General features: G+C 42.7%; 1 protein-coding gene and 1 long non-coding RNA gene across 3 annotated transcripts in view; one reads left to right on the forward strand and one right to left on the reverse strand.

Moving 5' to 3' along the window:
* The window catches only part of RCL1 (RNA terminal phosphate cyclase like 1), a 54560-nt gene extending 42270 nt beyond the window's left edge, over window positions 1–12290 (reverse strand). The window contains exon 1 of the mRNA XM_082618169.1: window positions 11997–12290. Within this exon, the coding sequence (XP_082474295.1) occupies window positions 11997–12132 (136 nt within the window). The 5' untranslated portion in view covers window positions 12133–12290. The remainder of the gene's footprint in view (window positions 1–11996) is intronic.
* A 256-nt stretch (window positions 12291–12546) lies between these two features.
* LOC309801486 lies at window positions 12547–14978 on the forward strand. 2 transcript variants are annotated; one of them, XR_014293599.1, is made up of 3 exons: window positions 12547–12660; window positions 13536–13631; window positions 14751–14978. It is a non-coding gene; the product is annotated as an uncharacterized lncRNA (long non-coding RNA). The 2 variants fall into 2 exon arrangements; XR_014293600.1 differs by having other exon boundaries at window positions 14754–14978.
* The last annotated feature ends 5877 nt before the right edge of the window (window positions 14979–20855 follow it).

Below are 20855 nucleotides of genomic sequence, written 5' to 3' on the forward strand. Positions count from 1 at the left end.
GATTCCTTGCCCCTTCACTTCTTCAAGACTGCTCCTAAGAGTACAGAATGTCAGATATCTAACATTAGGGGGAAAAATCCCCAAAATAAGCACAAGCACAATTTTACTGGATGGTTTAGGAATACATAATTAGGTTACACAGCTGGAAAGAGAATAAACATGAAGACCACAAGGGTCAGGAGACTGGCTACCATTAGGGGCATGGAAGGGGGTGGTGAATGAAAGAGGCACACAGGTGTGCACAATGTTCTATTTCTTGACCTGGATGGGATCATACAGATGTTCATTTTATAATCCTATAAGACTAGTTTTATGTCTTATGAATTTTTTATGTTATTGTATTTCATATTTTAAACAAATCTGTACTATCAGGACCATCAGTTTTGGGATTTCTTAAATACTAACTCCCATACCTACTGCCCTCCCCACTTCCCTAGCCCCCAAAGAAGTGAACTCATCATTTCTTTAAAGGGGCTGGTAACTTCTAGAAGACTTAGTGGCGGTCATCAACCCGACCCATTCCTAACTAAGAAAGGCAAAACCATGTCTCCAAGAAGGGGAGCAAGAGAAGGAATACAATCTAAAGATCTATACTTTAGGGCCTCCCTGGTGGCGCAGTGGTTGAGAGTCCGCCTGCCGATGCAGGGGATACGGGTTCGTGCCCCGGTCTGGGAGGATCCCATATGCCGCGGAGCGGCTGGGCCCGTGAGCCATGGCCGCTGGGCCTGCGCATCCGGAGCCTGTGCTCCGCAACGGGAGAGGCCACAACAGTGAGAGGCCCGCATACCGCAAAAAGAAAAAAAAAAAAAAAAAAAGAAAAGATCTATACTTTAAAAACAAGGAGCAAATCTCAATAAGCAGTTTCACTTAGAAGTATTATAACGCTACTCAAATTCTAGAAATATTAGTCTGCTTAAATAAATTATGACACATCTACATACCAGAACACACTGCTGCTATAAAATTAATAAGGTTTTTTAATATACTGATATGAAACATCTCCATAATATACTGGGTGGAAAAAAAGTAAGATGCAGATGGTCTTTGAGAAAGGAAAAAGTGTGTACTTGCTTATTTATGGGAAAAACAGCCCTGAAAAGAAACACAACAAACCAACGACACTGTTTGCTTCACAGGGAAAGAAGATTGGGAAAGAGACAGACAGACAAACAGAGACAGACTTTGTAAACCATTTTGTTCCCTTTGAATTTCATGTCATGTGTATGCGTTTTTAAAAAATACATAAAAATTAAATTGAAAAATACAAATAAAGGTATTGTAACAATTTAAAGAGCCAATAAACAATGCTCTCATTAAATAGCCTATGAAAGATATTTATAATACAATATAGCCATTATTTTTTTTAAAAACTGCTTAATTACATAGGGAAATATTCACACTATATTAAGGAAAAAATTTTAAGCAATATATACAGTGTGACTTCAACTTCGTTAGAGATAACTAAAAGGTAAGACAGCAAACTGTTAACACATGAAATTAGGAGTCATTATTTTCATCATTAAATCCAAAAAGGTAGAAATTACATATACCCAAGTCTCAGAATAAATGAAAAGATGTCTGCTCACTTGAAAATAAGGTAGATATAAAAATTTACATATTTTATGTAATTATGCATAATGTGATAGATAATAAATTATATTTTAACTTAAAGAAATATTTACAGGGCTTCCCCGGTGGCGCAGTGGTTGAGAGTCCGCCTGCCAATGCAGAGGACACGGGTTTGTGCCCCGGTCCGGGAAGATCCCACATGCCGCGGAGCGGCTGGGCCCGTAAGCCATGGCCGCTGAGCCTGCGCGTCCAGAGCCTGTGCTCCGCAATGGGAGAGGCCACAGCAGTGAGAGGCCCGCGTACCGCAAAAAAAAAAAAAAACAAACAAAAGAAAAATTTACATAACATCTTTCCTAAATTATGAATAGGTCAAGAAAAATATATTAAAGAGACATATCAATTTTATCAAAATATATGGGAGTCTACAAAAGAAAAACTTAGCACTCTAAACACTTTAGTAATTAAGAAAAAGAAAAGCAAGAGAACAATGAACTGAGATTTTAAAAATGGAACAAAATTTCAAGCTAAAAAATGACAAAAGAAGAGATAAACAAAATGGAAAATATAGCAGAAAAAAATCAAGCTCATTCACTGAAAGAAATACAACACAAATCAATATCCTCATTCATTTGTACAAGGAAAGAAAATGTGAATTAATAAAATAAAAAATATAATTAATACAAAAGATTGAGAGCCTTTATGGTAGACTATTCTCTATTATTTACTGACGCATTTAGAATTAAAATGGATGGTTATGTAAAAAGATAACAAATCAAAACCGATAAAACAAATTTTAAAAAAGGCACAAAAAGATAAACCCAAAACAAAGGGAATACAAAAATTTATCAAGTAATAAACAGAAAAGAGCACTGATGAAGTTATTTAAACATAGCTAAAGTACATAAATTGTGACGTATTAATCAAATGTAGTATCATGACACAGCAATGAAAATCCACAAACTATTGCTGCTACAACAAAGATGCATCTCACAAACACAATACAGAATTAAAGCCAGACACACACAAAATACATACTCTATGACTCCACCTATATAAACCATGGTTAATATTTTAGAAACCTAATCTATGGTGTAAAAAGTCAATTTAATGTTTACACTGGGGATGGGAGGAAATGGTGTGACTGGAAACAAGCATGAGAGCGGTTTTGTGGGTTGCTGGTCATGTTTTATTTCTTGACATGCATAATGGCTACCTGGGTATATCCACTTAGTTATAATTCATCAATTCATTAAGCTTGTGCACTTTTCTTAATGTGTAGTATAATTTGATAAGTTTATTTTAAAAAATCAAGTTCAAAGTAATAACATCTTTTAAAATATGAGAAAAGCAAAGAAACCCAATCATCTCTCAAATTTACCATGATACTAGAAATGTGGTTAAACATATCTCAAAAAAACATAGCATCACTACAAGGAAGAAATAACAATTGAGGGAAAGGCTATCTTACCAATTAAGCAAAAGGATTTCACACACTTTGATTTGACCCCACATTCCCATTTTTTTTTAAAGCATAATTTTTGACCTGCCAATTCTACATCTAGAACTCTATCCCACAGAAATAGAAATATGCTAGACTATTGCACAAAAAAATTTTTTACTGCTGCTTTACATATAATAACCATCACTGAAGGTTACTTTTTTGCCCCATACCTTCAAATTTTCCTAGATATTTTATTTTGCTTATGTAAAAACCTGTAAAAGAAGTGAAATCAACAAAGGGCAACTTATTTCTCTGATTTATGCTGTTTTTACCACCTTCAAGTTTCCTATTTGCATCCAATTTCTTCAGTTCTAGTCCTTTCCTTTCTCTAACCTAACCTTTCTCTAACCCTAAAGCACTAGAGTATTTCCTCCACCTCAGGAAATTACTAAAGATGCAGCAGGACATTACATAATAATAAAAGAGCCAATCCACCAAGAAGACAAAGCAAGCCTAAATGCACCAAACAACGAAGGTGTAAAATATATAAAACTAAAACTGTTCAAACTGAAAGGAGAACTCAACAATGCCATCAACCAACAGGATCCAATCAACATTTATAGAACACCCAACTCACAACAGCAGAATATACATTCTTTCCAAGAGCCCATGGAACATACACGAAGATAGACCAAATCTTGGGCCATTAAAAAACATCAACAAATTTAAAGTAATTGAAATGAATACAGAGCATGTTCTCCAAACATAATGAAATCAAACTGAAATCAATAACAAAATGATAACTGGAAAATATACCCACACGTGGAAGTTAAACAACACACTTATAAATAATCCATGGATCAAAGAGGAAGTCTTTTTTTTTTTTTTTTTTTTTTTTGCGGTACGTGGGTCTCTCACTGTTGTGGCCTCTCCCGTTGCGGAGCACAGGCTCCAGATGCGCAGGCTCAGCGGCCACGGCTCACGGGCCCAGCCGCTACACGACATGTGGGATGTTCCCGAACTGGGGCACGAACCCATGTCCCCTGCATCGGCAGGCGGACTCTCAACCACTGCGCCACCAGGGAAGCCCTCAAAGAGGAAGTCTTAAAGGCAAGAAAAAAACACATTGAACTGAATGAAAATTAAAACATGACATATCAAAATTTGTGGGACACAGCTAAACCAGTCTTGAGAGGGAAGTTTATTGCACTAAATGCCTACATTAGAAAAGAGAAAAGGTTTCCAATAATCTGTATCACCTCAACTTAGAAAAAGCACAAAATAAATCCAAAGGAAGTGAAGGAAATAATAAAAATAGCAGAAACAGATGAAATTGAAAACAGAAAAATAGAGAAAAATCAGTGAAACAGATGGCTCTTTAAAAAGATAAATAACATGACAAACCCCTAGCAAGACTGAAAAAAAAATGACACAAATCATCAACATCAGGCAACAGGGAATATCACTACAGATCCTGCAGACATCAAAAGGATAATAAGGGAATACTATGAACTCTACATATATAAAACAATTTAGATGAAATGAACCACTTCTCCAAAAAACACAAACTACCACAACTCATCAAATGAAATGGATAATTTAAATAGCCCTATCACCATTCGGGAAATTGAAAGCATATTTTTTAAAACTCCCCAAAAAGATATCTCTAGGCCTTTATAGTTTCATTGGAGAATTCTACCAAATGTTTAAAGCACTAAAATCAATTCTACACAATCTCTTTTAGAAGACCAAAAGGAAACTGTTTCCAATTCATTTTAAGCTAGTATTATTCTAGTTTAAAATACCAAAACCAGACAAAGACAGTACAAAAAAGAAAACTACAAATCAGTATAACTTATGAATATATACCCAAAAATCTTTAACAAAATGTTAGCAAATAAAATCCATCAATATAGAAAAAGAATTACACACCATGAACAAGTGGGGTTTATTCCAGGAATGCAAGGCCGCTTCAATATTTGAAAATCAATCCATGCAATATACCATATTAACAGACTAAAGAAGAACAATCACATGATCACATCAATTGGTGCAGAAAAAGCATCTGACAAAATACAACACTCATTCACACACACACAAAAATAATCTTAGAAAAATAGGAATAGAAGGGAATTTCCTCAACTTGATAAAAAACATGTAAAAAAATATACAGCTAACATTATACTTTGTGGCAAAACAGTGGACACTTTCTCCTTAAGATAGGGAACAAGGTAAGGAAGCTTGCCCTCATTACTTTTATTTAACATAGTCCTAGAAGTCCTACCCACTGCAATAAGGGGGAAATAAAAGGTATAAAGTTCAGAAAAGAAGAAATAAAACTGTTCCTATTTGCAGATGACATGACTGTTTACATAAAAAATACCAAAGAATCTAACAACAACAACAACAGCAAAAACACACACTTAGAACTTTTAAGTAGGGGCTTCCCTGGTGGCGCAGTGGTTGAGAATCTGCTTGCCAATGCAGGCGACACAGGTTTGATCCCTGGTCCGGGAAGATCCCACATGCCATGAAGCAACTAAGCCCGTGTGCCATAACTACTGAGCCCATGTGCTGCAACTACTGAAGGCTGCGCTCCTAGAGCCCACGCTCCACAACAAGAGAAGCCACCACAATGAGAATCCCGCACACTGCAACAAAGAGTATCCCCTGCTCGCCACAACTACAGAAAGCCTGCACGCAGCAACAAAGACCCAGTGCAGCAAAAAAAAAAAGAACTTGTAAGTAAATTCAGCAAGGTTGCAGGACACAAGATAAACATCCAAAAAAAATGAATTGTATTTCTATATACTACCAATAAGCACATGTAGACCAAAATTTAAAATAAGATACCATTTACAATTGTTCAAAAAAGTGAGACATTTAGGTGTAAATTAACAAAACATGTACAGGACTTATATGCTAAAAACTACACAATGCTGATGAACGAAAACAAAGATCTAAATAAATGGAGAGATATACTATGTTTATGAATTGGAAGACTCAAATACAGTAAAGATGATAACTCTCCCTAAGTTATCATATAGGTTTAACACAGCTCCTGTCAAATCCTAACAAGATTTTTTTGTATAGATGAAGACAAGATTATTCTAAACTTTATATGAAAAGGCAAAGGAACTAGAATAGCTAAAACAATCATGAAAAATAAGAATAAAGTTGGAGGGATCAGCCTACCCAAATTCAAAATTTATTATATACATATAGTAATCAAGACAGTTGTGGTACTGACAAAGGGATAGACATATAGATCAGTGGAACAGAACAGAGAATCCAGAAAGAGACCCACACAGTCTGCCCAACTGGTTTTTTACAAAGGTGCAAAAGTGATTAAATGGAAGAAAGATAGCCATTTCCACAAAGGGTGCTAGAGCAGCTGGATATCCATAGGCAAAAAAAATGAACATCGACCTAAGTTTTAAACCTCATACAAAAAAATTAACTTAAATATAAAATGTAAAACTATAAAACTTTTAGGAAAAAAAAGAAAATCTTCAGGATCTAGGGCTAGGCAAACAGTTCTTAACACCAAAAGCACAAGCAATAAAAGAAAACTTTGATAAATTCTATTTCATTAAAACTTTCCCTCTGCAAAACACCATGTTGAGAGAATAAAAAGACAAGCCATAGAGTGGGATAAAATACTAGGAAACCACATATTTGACAAAGGACTAGAATATGTAAAGAACTCTCAAAACCTAACAGAAAAAGAAAAAAATCTTACTAGAAAATGGCAAAAGACATAAAAACTTGTTCAATATCATTAGCCATCAGGAATATGCAAATTAAACTAGAAGACGGCACTACACACTAATCAGAATGGCTAAAATTAAAAATAGTCACAACACCAAATGCTGGCAAGAATGCAGAGAAACTGAATCATTCCTACATTGCTGGTAGGAATATAAAATCCACACTTATCATTAGTATAGCTGTCAGGCCTCCCCCAATTCTAGTTATCAACAACTTTGAGTCCCAAACAATACTGAAATAAAGTATAGGTGCATCCTTGTGGTATAACAAGAAATGTATTTGGTCTTTGTTCCTGGCACAGAGCTCCTAAAACCCCTGAAGTTCCAGAGCCACAGGAGTCTCTTTTAAGTTATTCATATACAGAGGCCCTTTTGAGCACACCCGAGTTTATGCTATGAGTTGACTTAGGATGGAGCCCCTAGACAGCCTCAGGATGGGGCTGATCACCAGAAAAACCAAATGATTAGAGGGTTAGAACTTTCAGTCCTACTCACTGACTTCTGTGGGGGTGGGGGGGTGTCGAGGTGTGCCTAGAGATTAAGCCCTATAAAAACTCTTGAACAAGGAGAGAACTTCCAGGTTGGTTAAAAAAAAAAAAAAAAATCCACATTCTGGGAGAGTAACACAACCCCGTTCCACAAGAACAGAAGCTCTTATTTCAGGACCCTTCTGGACCTGGCCCTATGTACCTCTTCATCTGGCTGTTCATCTGTATCTTTTATAATATCCTTTATTGTAAACTGGTAAATGTAAGTAAATGTTTCCCTGAGCTTCATGAGACATAATTTTAGCAAATTATCAGACCCCAGGAGGGGGTCTGGGAAACCAGAGGTATGAGTGACCTGGACTTACGACTGGGACTTGTGACTGGCACCTGAGGGGGTGGAGGGGAGTCTTGTGGGATTGAGCCCTTAACCTGTGGGATTTGAGGCTATCACCACCAGGACAGTGTCAGAATTGAGTTAAATTTCTGGGACACCAGTGAACATCCACTGAGAACTGGAGAATTACTTGGTGTGGTGAGAAAAACCCACACATCTGGTGTCAGAAGTATTGAAAGTAGAGGATAAAAATAGGTTTCCCTTACAATCCTCCTTTTAGAAGATCCAATTTATGAACAGCCAGATTTATCCCCAAAACAATATATCAGTTTGCCAAAAGATATTTTACCTTTAAGGATCTCTATGTAGTATGTTTCCTCGGCACATTTTAAAGGATTCTCTTCATTAAAATTCCACTTACCCCTCCTTTTTCAGAATCTCATCTGTTTAAGACCAAATAACTCCTCTCTCCAGTTTCACAGCGAGGCTTAGTCATGTGACCTACTCAGGGACTTGGGTAGCAGCAGTCCTGCGTCCTAACTGCTAAACCAGGGCTCTTGCCCAAGTCCATCATTTCTGTATTCCCACTTTAAAAAATTATCATTCTTGTGGAATTCTTTCCATATGGACCTCACCTTATCCAGAAAATGTTAACTCAACTGAACCCTGCAAGATACAGCCCTCGTGAAACCCAGAAACAGAAGCACTTTGGACAGCTGCTTTATAATCTGAGGAACACTCAAGTCCACTAAGCAGTCAGATGGGAGAACAGGCCTTCCAGGCTGGAGCTGGCTGCTGTCTGTTTCCGGCTCTGTCACTGACTGGATATTCAACTTCACCAGCTATCTTACTTAACTATGTCTTGCCTTTCTACCTTCAGTAAAACAGCAACAAAAAAATATTTATTTCCTCCTCACTGATGGAAAGAGTATAATGAGACAATATAATCCTTCATGTTCCTCAAGAGTGAAGTAAAAATTACACATGTGGCTGCATAATTAATAAAAACCATTCCAGGATCATCTTTCTTTGGGATTCAAATTCTTCTCATTCTTTACAATTCCTCTTTCAAAGGAGGCAGTTTTATTTAAGAAATTAACAAATCTGCCAGAAGTCACAGAGTTTGACCTGTGTCTCATCCCTTTCTGAATCTTTATGCAGTTTTCTTAGTACCTCATGCTGCTATTCCCAACCACTAGGGATACGAGGAAAAGAAAAAGGTTAATAATTAAGTCTAGTAGACCAGGGTTTTTCAACATGAGCGCTGATATTTTGGACAGAATACTGCTTTGTGTGGGGAGCTGTCCAGTGCACTGTAGGATGTTTAGCGGCACCCCTGGGCTCCACCCACTAGGTGCCAGGAGCAGCCTCCCAGTTGTGACAACCAAAAATGTCTCCAAACACTGCCAAATATCCCCTGGGGAACAAAACTTCCCCTGGTTAAGAACCGCTACACTTTACATATAACACACAAATATTTGGAAGCCATCACCTAAAAGGAAACCTTTAGACTGAAAAGAAAACAGAAAAGACATAATTCTCTTTAAATAATTGAAAAGTTTCCATATAGAAGCAGGAAAAGATTTCAAATGCCAGAGAATAGAACTATACCAGTGGACAGAAGTTACATAATAATAAAACCAGCTCACATCTATTCTTCCTACACACCAGTCACTGTTGAGTGCACTTTCAAATATTATTTAATCCTCACAATAACCCTCTGAAGTCAGTAGTATTGGCCCCACTTTACAGATGAAAAAACTGAGGCTCAGGAGGTCCAATAGCTAATAGCAAAAGCAGAACCCCATCTCAAACTGAGATCTAACTGAGCTCAAGCTCTTAACTCCCAAGCTACTACGACCATGACAAATGAAGACTTTACCTCCACATAGTAAAGAAAATGAAGAACTTTTTGGCTTAAAAGCTGTTTCTTTCACCACCCATGATTCCTGCAGCCACCATCTCAATCCTATCCGTTCAAATCAGAAAATCCAGAGAGCCTTCCTTCATAACCTCAGGGGAAGCCTCTGCTCTAACTCTGCTGAGCCCCTTTACAACTTCCTACTTCAAAGTACTCAGGCTACTATCTCAGCTCTTCCTTAGAAAGCTCCTCGAGAGTGGGGCAACTAGCTTCTCACACTTACAACTCCACAAAGCCTTGCACATACTGGGGCTCAATAAACCTTTTCTGAATGACTGAATGACTGTTCCAGAGGCACCATCCCCACCCTCCAAAGCTCACACCAGAGGGGATATTTAAGGGGGATATTTAAGGGGATATTAAGCACCTTCAGGAGATATAATTCTTGCACTTGAGCTGAAGATTTTATTGCAAATGCTGAGTTTTTTCCAACTCTCAGAATCTGAGACAGGAAGAGTCAGAAAGGGATATGACAGATAAGACAGTCCGTTGGCTACATGTCCAATCAAGCTACCACAGACTCGTTTGACTATGATCACATATCATGTGTCAGGGGCTACATGTATTTATGTATATGTGTGCATGTATATACACTTATACTTACACTTGGGTATGTATACAAAGACACATATATATGTCTATGAACGCATGTATATACGTATATCTCAGTTCCCTCTTTAGAAATTAAGCAGTGCTCCTGAGGCCTTGAATCCAGCCAAGGAAGTCTAAATTAGGGGTCTCTTTTTTCCCCCTAGTGTATTAATAAGGTAAGGCAAATAAGGCTATACATAGTATTCCTCATAAAATACCAGCACATGTGCCAACCAGTACTACCTTCCCCAGGTACCAGAGTCTGTTATCTTTTCAGGAAAATGCCAAGTGGCCAAGCCCCGTTCACGTGTGTGGCAGTGAAGAGATGCTCACGAACAGTGCACGGGGGAGAAAGGGAAACATCACTAAATTGTATTTTATGGGCACTATATTTCCATTAGAAATTGCAGGTCTCCAGGCTAAAGTACTTCTACTTCTCTTTTAGGAAAAAAGCTATGCCCAGTGTTCCATAGAAGTAGAAGCCTGTCTTCTTACCACATCCAGCGAGTGGTGAGTTCTCTAGGCTAATTTAGGGGTGAAGGGGAGAGTTGGCTGGGAAGGCCACAGAGTAGAGCAGTCAAGCAACTGCTTTGCCCAAGGGCCAGACTCAAAATAAAGGCAAGGAATGTTGAGAGGAAGAGCACCTGGCATAAACCATGCTAGGGGTCCCTCAACTCCTTCAGTGTTTTCGAGCAGTAGTGAGGGCAGTAATAATCATGTACCAACACAAGCCTTTGTTACTGTCACCTGGTTCCTCTCCATGGTACAGAGGTTCATCTGATTCTTTCCTTCCTAATCTTCTATCTCCATCAATGACATGGCATTTTCCGCTTATGTGCAACCAATCACCATTCAAGAGAAGCAGAAATGTAACCATCCAGAAGATGCATTCAGACTGATGATGAAATAGGCTGGCCACCTTGTACAGGAGCCAGTGCAAAATTAAACACATCAACAGGGCCCAGAAAGCTTTGAGGACCAACCACAAACCCTCTCCTCCTTCAATTTGCAGATAGGTTTTTCCTTTTTTTTCTTGAACTGATTTTCCCAATTTGGGATAACTAGACAGAAGCTTTTAAATATATGTCATTCCAGGGGGCCAGTTGAAACTCGGAGACAATTAAACTTCATATGGGTTTAAATGGGGCCTTATTTTTCATCTGTCCACCTTCGCAGGGCAAAAATAGAGCTTGGAAGCCTATAGTTTAGCGCTTGTCACCAATCCTTTACTAAAGTCAAGGCAATTAGGCCCATGATTGTTAAAATTTTATCTCAAAGCTCCTGTCTTGCACAAATCAATCACAGCCACTGCTGAAAAAAAACACAGAATTTAAAAAAATTCTTTAATCCACACCCAAGGAGATGTGTGAGGGCAGCCGAGAAATCATGACGACAGGGACAGCCGGTGGTGTCCAAGGGGGCAGCTGCTTCTGAGACCTGTTTTGGGACAGGGGACAAAACCAACCAGTGGTACTTTTCTCTCCAAATCTCTTTCCATCTTTACATCTGCCCATTCACCACATTTCGGTCCAACAAACTGTTTTTCTCCATTGCGAGGTTTACAGCGAGAGCAAGAGGAACTCAAGACAAACGAGGGGGCGATGTCTGGGATATGTTGCAACACGTAATGCTGGAAAACGTGTAGCTGTTTACTACCAGCTCCCGGGAGACGCTGAGCGCCGAGCGCAGAAGAGCTCAGCCCCTGGTGCGCGGCCCCGCCTCCCACACAGCCTCCTGCGCGTTCGTTCGGGTGTGGGGGCGACACGCAATAAGCCCTCCCCAACGCGCCTCGGAGACTCCTTGTGCGACGGCCCCCAGGGCGTCAGCGAGGTCTCCCTTCGCGCCCCACGCCCACGCCGCGCGCTGCCCGCCCCGGAGTTACCTCGGAGGCCGGGGTTGTCGTCTCTGGCCCGAATCTTTCGAATTTTGACAGGGCGCCCGCTCAGAGTAGACAGGACCAGACGCTGGCGCAAGAAGTTGCAGCCCGCGTAGCTGAGGGAGTGCGCCTGGGTCGCCATGTGCACGCCCTCTGCAACGGCGCGGGCGGCCGGGGCGAGGCGACTTTGGACGGGCGCGGGTATCGCGGCGACGGCGGCGACGGCGACAGCGGCAGTGGCGGCCCGGGCTCCCTCCCGCAGCCCCGCAGCCCCAGGCGCGTCCACGTGGTTTGGAACAGGAAGGGAGAGAGACGATACACCGGGTCAGAGGGGAGTGGGGCGGAGCCGGTGACCGCCTCTCCGCCTCCCGGCCCGGCTGGGGGCGGACCCCGCACCGGGCCACTCCGCTATTGGCTGGTGCAGGATCAGGGCGGTGCCCGGGACGCACCGCTATAGGCCTGCACTGGGGCTAGGCGGTGCCTGGGCCACGCTACCATTGGCCTGCGCTGGAGCGGGGCGGTGCCCGGGCCCCGGCAACAGCGCTTGGCTGGAGGAGCGCGGGACGGGGGAGCGGCCTGGGAGCGGAGGCGCTGGAGCACGCCTTCCCCATCAGTTTCCGCGGGGTCTTTCCCCGCGTGGGGGCAAGGGGAGGCGATGGACCGGCGTTGAGTTCCTCCTACATGCCCGGTATTTAGCCACACTACTTACGGCAACCTCTGGGATGTGTATGCTATTAGCTCCCCCGCCTTTTTCTTAGTAGAAGAGAAAACAGGATTGGCGCGCTTTACCCTGTTGACACCGTGCTGAGCGCGCAGCCGGCCCTATCCCCTCGCGCCCGCTGTAATCCTGAGAGGTAGTGCCATTCCCGCCCTACACTTGGGGAAACACTCGAGGGACATTGCAAGGCTAGCAGTGGCAGCATGCACAGGAACCAAAGTCTTCCGACACCAGGCCATTACTTATGAGACACCAGGCTTTGCCCTTTTCACATCAGTGGCTTCCCTTTACAGCCACTGTGCTTTTTGCCAAGTCAGGTCCTCCCATTTTGCATGCCTCAAAATGGATAGTTGTAATAACTTATACACACACACACACAAACACACACAGCTCTTCCCTCTTTCCCATCCTCTTCTAATTTGCACACCAAAAGCTTCCCAAAGATTGGATTATGTCACTCCTCTGCTCAAAAACCTTCAAAGATAACGCAGTTATCTATAAAATGATTACAAACTTGGGAGTCCAATACCATAATACGGTTGGTTTGTAGCGATTCTCGGACAATGTCACCAGATTATGAGTTCCAGAACACATGGGGGAAGAGGGGGTTCTGGAAGGGGTCAGAGCTTGAGTAAGATTAAAGAAGGTGGCTAGCGTTATGTGGGTAAGACTCAGTTATGAGGAACCACTGGAAGGTCTGAACTCCTATAGGGTGACTGGTTATTAGAGGTGTATGTTGAGTTTAACAGAATCAGCCCTGAAGTTCATTGAGGGAGGTGAGTAATCCATGCACATTATTGCCATTTCTTGAGACTTCTTTTAGGAAGTTGAAAGTATTGAAAGTTCCAGAACCTCTGAGGGCCTCCCTTGAATCCTGCTGTGGAGGATGCCAAAGCAAGGAGAGGAACCATCACACCAGGAGTGTATGTTTTGTATATCATCTCATCTTAATTACTCAACAACCTTAAAAAACAACTAATATCTTCTGTAGCAACCCCTGTCTGTGCCCTGTTCATATCCCTTCAGTTCTTACTATTTTCAGTGCAAACCTGCTTAGTTATCCTCCAACAGCACCTAGATCTCTTTGAGGGTTTTTCCCACCAGTACGGAACTCAACAGGGCATAGGTGCTGGGGAATTAATGCCCCGCCCCCTCCCCCAGAGTCCTCAACCAATGGCTGATGGGAGTTGATGTATAAATATCCCAGCGCCCTTAAACTTTGGGTGAGATGGCTCTGAGACACAGATTCTACAGCGTTTCCCCAGGGACCCCCAGAGATTTTTAATCTTCAGTTGCCTACAGCAGGGGTCCCCAACGCCGGTAGCGGTCCGAGACCCATTACGAACAGGGCCGCACAGCAGGAGGTGAGCGGCAGGCGAGCGAGCAAAGCTTCATCTGCCGCTCCGCGCCGCTCGCATTACCGCCTGCACCCCGTGGAAAAACTGTCTTCCACGAAACCGGTCCCTGGTGCCAAAAAGGTTGGTGACCGCTGGCCTACAGGGGTTACTTGCTTAAGTACCTTTTACTGGCTTCCTTCCCTTCCCCGTATCCTTCCTAGCTCCCTTCTGATATTTCGTGGGATTAATTCTCAAATAAACTACTTTCACTCAAATTACTGCCTCAGGGTCTTCTTCTGGGCACCTCCAATATAAGTTCTGATTTTTAATATTTAAGAACTGAGGTTCAGGGGCTTCCCTGGTGGCGCAGTGGTTGAGAGTCCGCCTGCCGATGCAGGGGACACGGGTTCGTGCCCCGGTCCGGGAAGACCCCACATGTGCGGAGCGGCTGGGCCCGTGAGCCGCTGAGCCTGTGCGTCCGGAGCCTGTGCCCCGCAACGGGAGAGGCCACAACAGTGAGAGGCCCGCGTACCGCAAAAAAAAAAAAAAAAAAAAAGAACTGAGGTTCAGAGAGAATAAATGACTTGTTTAAAGTGACATCCCTAATAAATGAAAGAACCAGAATAAAAACTTTGTCTGCCTCTCTGTCACTGTCTGTCTGTCTCTGTCATCTCATATCTTTGGAACCCTGAACCTCTAATAAAGAAGTCTGGCTACCATGAAGCTGCCATGCCAGAGAGACCACCAAGATTTAGTGCCAGCTGTTCCAGATGACAGCATCATCTGCCAGACATGGGAGTGAGGAAGCCTTCAGATGATTCCAGTCCCCAGCCAGCCTGTGACAAGTCTTTGGAGCCACCCTAGCTGACACCATATGGAGCACACATGAGCCATCCTCACTGGGGCCTACCCAAATTGGGCTAAATAAATGATTGTTACTATTTTAAGCTATGGGTTCAGGGGCAGTTTATTACACAGTAATGGATAATGAAACTACATATCCCAGAATCCCCTTCCCTGCATAATTCTGGGTTAGCAAACCACAAGAAACATCTTGCATGAGATTTCAAAGGCAAACGTAAAGTCACAGCCACATTTTTTATGTTTGAAAGGCTACTGCAGGGTACCAGGCTCTCTTGCAGCTCACGTAGTTACCTTGTTGGCATGGAGCAGCAGCCAGGCCCAAAGCTCCTCCAGCTTCCACCTGATCCTACTTAGCAACTCCGATTCCTGGGCCAGCTGTGTATCTACCTCCATGACAAAGGACACCATCTTCTGCTGGTCACTCCCATCACTGGAGTCAGAGGCTTGGAGTCAGTGAGAGACTGATGCAGGTTCCAGCTCATCCTTCTGACTTTGGGCTCTATCACCCGGCACAAAGACGACAGCCTCATACAGACTGTGAAACCAGCCCTCACAATAGCATAAGGTCAGATCCCTACAATAAACCTCTAGTGAGTGGTTCTGCTTTTTTGATTGAACCCTGACTGGTGCACAAGCCATTACTGAAAGCCTACTGAGATTAAGGCTCTATGCTAAAGGCTTTACACACATGATCTCATTTGGTCCTCACACCAACTACCTCAAAAGTTGGGTTGTAAGTACATAGGGGTTTATAATACAGTTCTCTCTACTTTTGTTTATTTTCAAAATCGTCCATTACAATTTTTTAAATCTGCTCATAGATTTTTCTTTCACACTAAATGATAAATGACATATACCTTGCTTTGTAATCACTTCCACAAATACTTCCACTTTAATAATGATAAAAGTGTACTTGGCTCAGTAGTGGATTTGGGGGCCAGAGTAGAAACAGACTCTTCCCAGTCCATAAAGAAAGTTACTCAACACCACACTTCTACCCATCTGCTATCTCATCATCTCCTTTATTCAAATCATAATGGTTCAATGGGCTTTTTCTCACCTCAGCCTGGAACTAATGCTTACACCACTCCAATTTTAGAATGAATGTTTGTGTCCAGTGCTCCTCCTTTGGGCTCCCACAATAACTATTCACAAGTACATTTCTGCATATATATTGTCTTTTTTAATTATTTATTTATTTTTGGCTGCATTGGGTCTTTGTTGCTGCACGTGGACTTTCTCTGGTTGCGGCGAGCAGGGGCTACTCTTTGTTGCATTGTTCAGGCTTCTCATTGTGCTGGCTTCTCTTGTTGCGGAGCACGGGCTCGACGCACAGGCTTCAGTAGTTGTGGCATGCAGGCTTCAATAGCTGTGGCTTGCGGGCTCCAGAGCGCAGGCTCGGTAGTTGTGGTGCACGGGCTTAGTTGCTCCGCGGCATGTGGGATCTTCCCAGACCAGGGCTCGAACCCGTGTCACCTGCATTAGCAGGCAGATTCTTAACCACTGTGCCACCAGGGAAGCCCCCATATATATCCTCTTATAACCTCTTGAAACCTGTTTATGTGGCAGCCTACCTAATAATACTTTGTGATCCAGTGAGTGTGAGGACTGTGTCCTATCACTTAAAGCAGAAATCGTCTTATCATTGTATGCCCAGTGCTTAGCATCTAGTAGGCGTTTAATAAGTGTGACTATAATTAATTCTAGTTTAATAAGTGTGACTATAATTAATTAAAACACACATGGCTAGCCTAAATCAATAAACTCAAACTGTCTAAAACAATGGTTCTCAAACTTTATCATGCATCAAAACTGCCTGGAGGGCTTGTTAAAACACATATTGCGGGCCTCCCTGGTGGCGCAGTGGTTGAGAGTCCGCCTGCCGATGCAGGGGATACGGGTTCGTGCCCCGGTCTGGGAGGATCCCATATGCCGCGGAGCGGCTGGGCCCGTGAGCCATGGCCGCTGGGCCTGCGCGTCCGGAGCCTGTGCTCCGCAACGGGAGAGGCCACAACAGTGAGAGGCCCGCATACCGCAAAAAGAAAAAAAAAAACACATATTGCTGGGCCTCATCCCCAGAGTTTCTTCAGTACATCTGGGGTAGGGCCTGAGGTTTTACATTTCTAACAACTTCCCAGGTGATGTTGATGCTTCTGGCCTAAGGATCACACTTTGAGAAGATTAAAAAAAAAGGGGGGGGGTGGAATTCCCTGGTGGTCCAGTGGTTAGGACTCCACGCTTACACTGCAGGGGGTACAAGTTCAATTCCCTGGTTGGGAACTAAGATCCCACAAGCCATGCAGCACGGCCAAAAAAAAAAGACATACACTTACATACACAGAATGGGAGTCCCAGAAGGAGAGGAGAGACAGGGACAGAAAGAATATGTGGGCAAAACTTCCGAAGTTTGATGAAATACATAAATCTACACATCCAAGTAGTTAAAGTCACTATGTTAGAAGTTGAAGTTTTATTAGAAGTGGAGCCTCCAGACGAGAACCCAGTCCTGGCTGACACCTTGATGAGAACCTTGTGAGGCTGTGAAGCACAGAACCCAACTAAATCATGCCTGAACTCCTGACCCACAGGAACTGTGAGATAACTAGTATGTGTTCAAGCCACTGAGTTTGTGGTAATTTGTTACACAGCTATGTAAAATTACTACACTGGTTTTCAAATCCAGGTCTGTCTGGCTTCCAAAGTCTGTGCTCTCTCTCCTACACCTGATTAAACGTCTCGTGAAAGGTGTTAACCGAGGAGTTGATGGAGGTGATAGACTTTCCAAGTTTCAAGAAACACAAGTCATATGGTCCAGCCTCTCTATGATAAACAGATGCCCCTCTCCCAAGGGAACATCAAAGAACAGCGGTCCCAAACCTTTTCAGCACCAGGGACTGGTTTCGTGGAAGACAATTTTTCCACGGACCGGGGGTGGGGGGTGGTTTTAGAATGATTCGAGTGCATTACATTTATTGTGCACTTTATTTCTATTATTATTACATTGTAATATATAATGAAATAATTATACAACTCACCATAATGCAGAATCAGTGGGAGCCCTGAGCTTGTTTTCACTTGCCACTCACTGATAGGGTTTTGATATGAGTCTGCAAGCAAATGATTTATTATACTCTCTGTGCAGTCAAACCTCTCTGCTAACGATAATCTGTATTTGCAGCCGCTCCCCAGCGCTAGCATCACAGCCTCAGCTGCACCTCAGATCATCAGGCATTAGATTCTCATAAGGAGCGCGCAACCTAGATCCCTCGCATGCGCAGTTCACAGTAGGGTTCGCGCTCCTACGAGAATCTATTGCGACCGCTGATCTGACAGGAGGCGGAGCTCAGGTGGTAATGCGAGCGACGGGGCGTGGCTGTAAATACAGGTGAAGCTGCGCTCGCTCAGCCGCCGCTCACCTCCTGCTGTGCGGCCCGGTTCCTAACAGGCCACAGACCAGACCAGTCCGTGGCCCAGGGGTTGGGGACGCCTGTCTAAGAAGGTTGGGACATTGAACTATAAGACAACACCCTGAGTCCCATTTATATTTAAATGATGACTAGGGACAACCATAACTAACACTTTTAAAGATGCTTATGATTCTCAGAGACACCCTGATTGTGATATTTAACCTCTGTTTTTCTATAATTGTTAACAGTAAAAACACTGATAAAATTTGAAAAACTTTCTGTGCTTGTTTCAGAGCCTTTGGGAGAGGAGCAGGGTGGGGGACCTCAGTCTTGTTTCACAATCATAAACTCTCTTCATTGACTGTGAGAGTGAAAGAGAAGTGGATGATCAGCAGGTGATAAACAATCAGAGCAGAATTTTTAAGGCACCAGTTGCCAATCCTTTTTGTGTGTGTTTTTGTTTTTTTGGCCACATCACGTGGCATGTGGGATCTTAGTTCCCCAACTAGGGATCAAACTCGTGCCCCCTGCAGTGGAAGCACAGAGTCTTAACCACTGGACTGCCAGAGAAGTCCCGCAAGTTGCCAATCTTGAAGCCATCATATCATAATTATTATTATTTTGGGGGGCGGGGGTACGCGGGCCTCTCACTGTTGTGGCCTCTCCCGTTGCGGAGCACAGGCTCTGGACGCGCAGGCCCAGCGGCCATGGCTCACGGGCCCAGCCGCTCCGCGGCATGTGGGATCTTCCCGGACCAGGGCACGAACTAGTGTCCCCTGCATCAGCAGGCAGACTCTCAACCACTGCGCCACCAGGGAAGCCCCATATCATAATTATTAAATATTAGGATTTATAACTATGAAACTTCAAATGGTAATTGATGCCTAATACACAAATGTGGCATTGTTACATAAATGATACATTCCTGATTTTCTAGGACTGTCTTAAGTCCCTATATTTTATTCACTATCTCCATCAAATCACACTCATCACTCAACAAATCACATGTTCCAATATTTGATTCAGAACCATCTATATAACAACTCTTCCACTGTCTTAAAAATGCTTAACGGGCTTCCCTGGTGGCGCAGTGGTTGAGAGTCCGCCTGCCGATGCAGGGGACACGGGTTCGTGCCCCGGTCCAGGAGGATCCCGCATGCCCTGGAGCGGCTGGGCCTGTGAGCCATGGCTGCTGAGCCTGCGCGTCCGGAGCCTGTGCTCCGCAACGGGAGAGGCCACAACAGTGAGAGGCCCACGTACCGCAAAAAAAAAAAAAAAAAAAAAAAAAAAAAAGTTTAACCATAAAAAGGAGTGTATTGATTCATTAAAAGTTAAAGGGTATCCAAATGTCCATTAACTGATGAATGAATAAACAAAATACAGTATATCCATAGTGGAATATTATTCAGCCATAAAAAGGAATGAAGCACTAATACATGCTACATCATGGATGAACCTTGAAAACATTATGCCAAGTGGAAGAAGCTATACACATACGCGCACACACACACACACATTTTGTATAATTCCATTTAAATTAAGTGTCCAAAACAGGCAAATCTATAGAGACAGAAAGTACATTAGATGGAGGCAAACATGGTCATTAGAAAATCCAGACTCATGTTCTACCAGTTTGGCAAACCCACTATGAATAAGCCACCTCTTTCCCAGCAGCATCAGCAAATGTGGGGTAGAGCATTCACTGGCCCTGCTTGGATCACATACTCATTTCTGAACTGACCACGGTTGTCTGGAGGAGTATGGTGCTCTGACTGGCCAAATCTAAGTCACATTCTCTTCTCCTTTGTAGAAAAAGTAGTATCAGTGTCCCTCAAACTACAAGAATGGAGCAAGAGAGAGGAGTGGCTCCCTTAAGGAAAATTAAAGTTCTGTTATCACAAGAGGTAACAGATGCTAGATAGGCAAAAACAATACATGACAACTTCACCAAACCCACACAAAGCCCAAGAGTCTCATTATCTAGAATCTCTTCATGACTTTGTGGAATTAAAACTTCACAATATGTGGATATTTTCCCAACTCAATTCAATTCCATAAAAATTTATCTAACACCTACTAGAGTGCCAGGGTTGGCCATGCCAAGAAATGTACAAGGATACAGGATAAAGGACTAAGAATGTAGAGATGAGAAAGACTCAGACCCTGTTTCCAGGATATTCACAGCCTAATCTAGTGATTCTTGACTTTATTGTACAAAAAATTCACCTGGGGCTCTTATTAAAAATGCATACTCCTGGGCCACAATCTAAGATTTTCTGATTTGTTAGGTGTGGGATTGGCTCTAGAAATACATCTTTAAAAATTCCCAGGTGCTCATGCTGCACGGGGTCCAGGAACTACTCTTTGAGATTCTCTGATATGATGGAGAAGAAAGACAAGCAAAAGGAAAATACAAGGCATCTGAGAGTAGCTATACGACCAATATGAATGTCTGGGAGGTACAGAGGAAGTAGTGCCCTTGTTTAGCTTATATCACACATTTTGCACAAGACAGGGTTTTCAATAAAGGAAACTATAG

Source organism: Mesoplodon mirus (genome assembly GCF_964341445.2).
Source record: "Mesoplodon mirus genome assembly, chromosome: 1".
NCBI classification, from domain to species: domain Eukaryota; kingdom Metazoa; phylum Chordata; class Mammalia; order Artiodactyla; family Ziphiidae; genus Mesoplodon; species Mesoplodon mirus.